General features: G+C 28.6%; 1 protein-coding gene across 1 annotated transcript; it reads left to right on the forward strand.

The window, feature by feature from the left end:
- Positions 1-852: 852 nt before the first annotated feature.
- On the forward strand, positions 853-2046 carry LOC137820966 (ethylene-responsive transcription factor WIN1-like). The gene is made up of 2 exons (XM_068625324.1): positions 853-1013; positions 1190-2046. Exons 1-2 carry the CDS (start codon positions 934-936, stop codon positions 1743-1745), a joined length of 636 nt encoding a protein of 211 aa, XP_068481425.1. The 5' UTR covers positions 853-933; the 3' UTR covers positions 1746-2046.
- The last annotated feature ends 2468 nt before the right edge of the window (positions 2047-4514 follow it).

Genomic DNA, 4514 nt, shown 5'->3' on the forward strand with positions numbered 1-4514 from the left:
AAGGATGAATTAAATTATTCAGCTATAACTTTTATTGCATCTTACATAATTTAATATTTTCGATTAGATAATTTATTCATTTAAAGTTGATTATTATATTCAAAGTCTCTTTTAAATAAATTATATATACAAAATTTTATGTTAATACAAAATAATTTGATATATTATTTATATAAATTTAAATTAATGTAATGTATATTTTTAAAATAAACTAAAATAAAAATATCATTTAATAAAATTTGAAACTCATATAAAATTATTAGTGTGGTAATGTTTAATAAAGTTTGTTACAGAGTAAAATTTGATATTATATTATCGTCAATCATTCAATGTCATAGATAAACTAAAGTTACTCATCCAAATTCAGAATATATATATTTAGAGTCTTTTAAATTAAATAGAAAAGTAAGTATAATGTTGTAAATATGTAGAAGTTGAAATATGTTATATAATGATTTTATTATTTTTTTAGAAATGTAAATAATAATAAAATTTTATTGTGAAAAAATAATATTAACGATTTCTAACATGTGAAATTGTGTTAAGATGGAATATGTTAAAATCACACGACTTCATATGAAAGTGTTAACTTTTTTTACCATAAAATCAATATTGTCACAATCTTTTTATATTTGTAATTTTTTCAAAACCATTTAAGTAAAAAATAGCAAAAATGATCTCCCTTTGTTAAATTTTTTGAATTAGAAGATGATAATATGACATTGTAGTAAGGGAAGGAAGTGAAATAGCAGCATTTATTGAAGGGTTAGTTAGTTTTTTGAGGTGATGATATGAACTCACCTGCCTCCTCTTACTTTTCTCCCCCTTTATAACTTCCCATCTTATTCCTTCTCATCATCACTGTCAATTCAAACATTGCATTCTCTTCTCTCTCTTCTCTCTCTTCACCCATCATACATAACAAACCACACCATGGTGCAAACAAGGAAGTTCAGAGGTGTTAGGCAGCGCCATTGGGGTTCTTGGGTCTCTGAAATTCGCCACCCACTTCTGTAAGCTCTTTCTCTTCTCCTATTCCACACATTATTTCATTTCTATACATTATTGTCACCACCCTTCACAATGAAGTACGTTTTTGTGTAGAAAAATAACTTTTAGTTGTAATATGGTGGATAATTCTGAACTTATCATGACTCTAACAAGATTTGAGAGGGTGTTCATGAAACAGCAAAAGGAGGGTGTGGCTAGGGACGTTCGAAACAGCAGAAGAAGCGGCACGAGCATACGATCAAGCTGCGATACTCATGAGTGGCCGAAACGCCAAAACCAACTTCCCAATAGCACAAACTCCGGAGGGCGATCCAAAGACGCTAACACCAACGCAGCAGAACAATATTCCGACAACCTCAAAGGAACTGGAAGAGATTCTCCATGCAAAGCTCCGAAAGTGTGGGAAGCTTCCGTCTCCTTCCATGACTTGCTTGAGGCTGGACCCCGAGAACGCCCACATTGGCGTCTGGCAGAAGCGCGCCGGCCAGCATTCCGACTCCAACTGGGTGATGATGGTGCCCTTCGGAAACAAGGCCGATGAAGGTGCAAATCACTCCACCGCTAATACTTCATCTGCTTCGTCGTTTTCTGAGTCTGGTGAGAGCCAACAGGGTAGAAGGCAAGAGCATGTGCGAACAGAAATGGAGGAGGAAGAGCGAATCGCTATGCAAATGATCGAAGAACTCCTCAGCAGAAACTGGCCCACTACCCCTTCATGTAATAACATGTTCTGATTAAGGACAAAGAATTTCAAGCTTCTGCATAACACTGATCATTGTTTTCTTTTCTTCTTCTTCTTGCTTCTGGTTTTAGCCTTCTTCTGTTTCTACTTTGTTTTTGGAACTTTCTTTTTACACTTTATGTGGGATAAAAAGGGTGTGAATTTTCTTTCTGTCTTTCTTCACCTTTTCGTTCAGATGTGTAAAGAAAAATCAAGGTGTGTGTGTAAGAAGAACTTTATTATCAACATTTCATGCAAAAACTATTAGTATAAGTTTTATGATATATAAATATGATACCATTTGTGTTGCCCTACATTGTATTTAAACATTAATGGTGAGTTTTTTTTATTTAATTAACTAATTTTATAGATTAATTATTAAATTTTAATTAATATTAAAATCGTATAAAAGTGACCGTCAAAATTTAATTGTACTAAAACTATGTTCATAACTTTTCGTTCAAATATAATAAAGATTGAATATTCATGTTATTCTAAACATAAACTATTCAATTTACTAATTTTTATTTATTTTTGTAATTAATTTATGGAATTACTTTGTTTTGATAATTGTTTTTTGAAAATATAAAAAAGGGTAGGCTATCCCAATCAGATGGTTGAGGTTGTTAAAGAGTGGTTGGTAGTGAAGTCTTAGAGGGGATTTAATATTATCACGTGGTTCAAATTTTGACATGAGTGTGTAGTGTAAAACTGACATTAATTAGAGATTGACCAAGAATTCATAACAAACGCAGGTGGAATGCTCATAAAAAGGAAGCAGGGCCAATTGAAAAAAAGGGACCAATATATGATTTTTATTTGTTATATTATTTGTGAATAACGTTATAAATTGTTTTATAGTGTTTTTAATGTATTAATGTAGGTTTTTTCTCTCTTGAAAAATAGATCCGAATTAATTAATATTTTTTTGGTATTATTATTAGTAGTAGTATGAGTTGTTGGCTGAGTTTTCAAGTCATCTTTACTTGAATCTGAATAGGTTAAAAAAAAAATCTCTTATTTATAAGATTAGAGAGATTGTAGGATTCATAGCCCCATATAAGAAATTTATAAGGATTTGTTTGGACTGGGGAGGAGAATTGAGAGAGTGAATTTGAAATAATTTTATAGGGTAGTGAAGTTGTTTGGATTGAGGTATGTTAGAGTAAATTTGTGAAAAAAGTTTATTAAAATTCTTAAGTGATGTGATAGTTTTATTAAAGTTTATATAGATATAATAAATTTAAAATAATTATAAATAATTTAATATAAAACTTTAAAAATTATAATTATATTAAATTTTGAATTAATAAATAATAATAAAAATACATATTGATAATTAATTTTTAAACTACTTTTTATTTATTATTTTAATTATTCATTTTATTATAATATAAAAATATATATTAAACATTATACTTATATTTATATTAAAATATAATTGTTATATATAATCAATTTATATATAATTGATTTTAGAAAAAAACACTTTCTTTACAAATCTCCTCAAATCACCAAAGAAAATTTGAAGTATCAAAAGTATTGTTTTTCGTGATTTTATTTCATTTTTTTTCCAACTTTCCTTTCATTGACACATTTCTTTGTTTTTCTTCGCTAGACAAACAGGTCCTAAACAAATGGTTGATAGACTAAAATTCCTACATCGACATATAATTGACACTGACTAAAACAACTTACTTATACAAATTGAAAAGTTCAACGAATGATATTGAGTAAAATAATTTTAGTTAATGTTGGTAGAAAATTTTCTCATTTAACACCACTAAAAATAATTCTTAACGAACTATTAACAAAAACAATAACATTAGTGTCATTTAAAAAAAATAATTATGACAAAAATATCAATTGAAAAAATATAGTTTACATAAAAAAAAAGTAACCTCCGTCTGAAAAAATCTTAATAATATAAATAAAAACATATTAATATTAATAAAAAAATCTTAATTCACATCAACTAAAAAAGTAGTCATCACAATGTTAGAAAAAAGTCCTAACTAATGTTAATCAAGAAATAATTTTTACCTACATTGTCCAAAAAATAACTCTAATCGATTTGATTGAAAAAAAAATCTCGTTGACAACAATTGAAAATAACCTCACATGACATCAATAAAAAAATATAATTGACATCAATCTAAAAACATCATAAATGTTGATCAAGAAAGTCTTGACTAACGTTGGTTGGAAAATAACTTTGGTCTAATGTTGGTCGACTTCTTGCACTATTTATGTCATGACAATACATTCAACTTCAATGATTGATAAAGTTATTACTTTCTATAGACCATTTTTCCAACAAATAGGAGTGTCATATGTAGTAAACACAATTCGTGAGAGATTTTCTACAAATCCTTCTATCGAAGTGTCTCTGACATTACTTCTAGCACCACCATAGAGTAAAACACTTCCAAGGGACCCTTTAAAGAATCCAAGTATCCATTTAAGATCTTGCTAGTGAGCTCAACCAAGTTTGACATGAACATGGTTATAACACCCACAATATAAGTTATGTCGAGGCGAGTGCAAAACCATTTCATACATTATAGAATGAACACTATTTACATATGGAATACCATCCATATAATCTTGTTCCTCTAGTGTCTTAAGAGACTATTCAACACTCAAGTTGAAATACGAAGAAAATGTATATATACATGGTTCAAGTTTGACATACCAAACTAGTCAATAATTTTTCTAAGGTAAGTATCCTAAGATATATGAACGTTTTAGATCATGTCTTTTAATAATCTCAATCCCCAAA

This window comes from Phaseolus vulgaris, chromosome 9, assembly GCF_000499845.2.
Source record: "Phaseolus vulgaris cultivar G19833 chromosome 9, P. vulgaris v2.0, whole genome shotgun sequence".
In the NCBI taxonomy this organism is placed as follows: Eukaryota; Viridiplantae; Streptophyta; class Magnoliopsida; order Fabales; family Fabaceae; genus Phaseolus; species Phaseolus vulgaris.

Bases quoted from the DNA above. Each gene is read 5' to 3' on its own strand.
- LOC137820966 (XM_068625324.1), top strand. From the start codon at position 934: ATGGTGCAAACAAGGAAGTTCAGAGGTGTTAGGCAGCGCCATTGGGGT. The intron at 1,014-1,189 runs GTAAGCTCTTTC...TTCATGAAACAG, and splicing joins GAAATTCGCCACCCACTTCT to CAAAAGGAGGGTGTGGCTAG.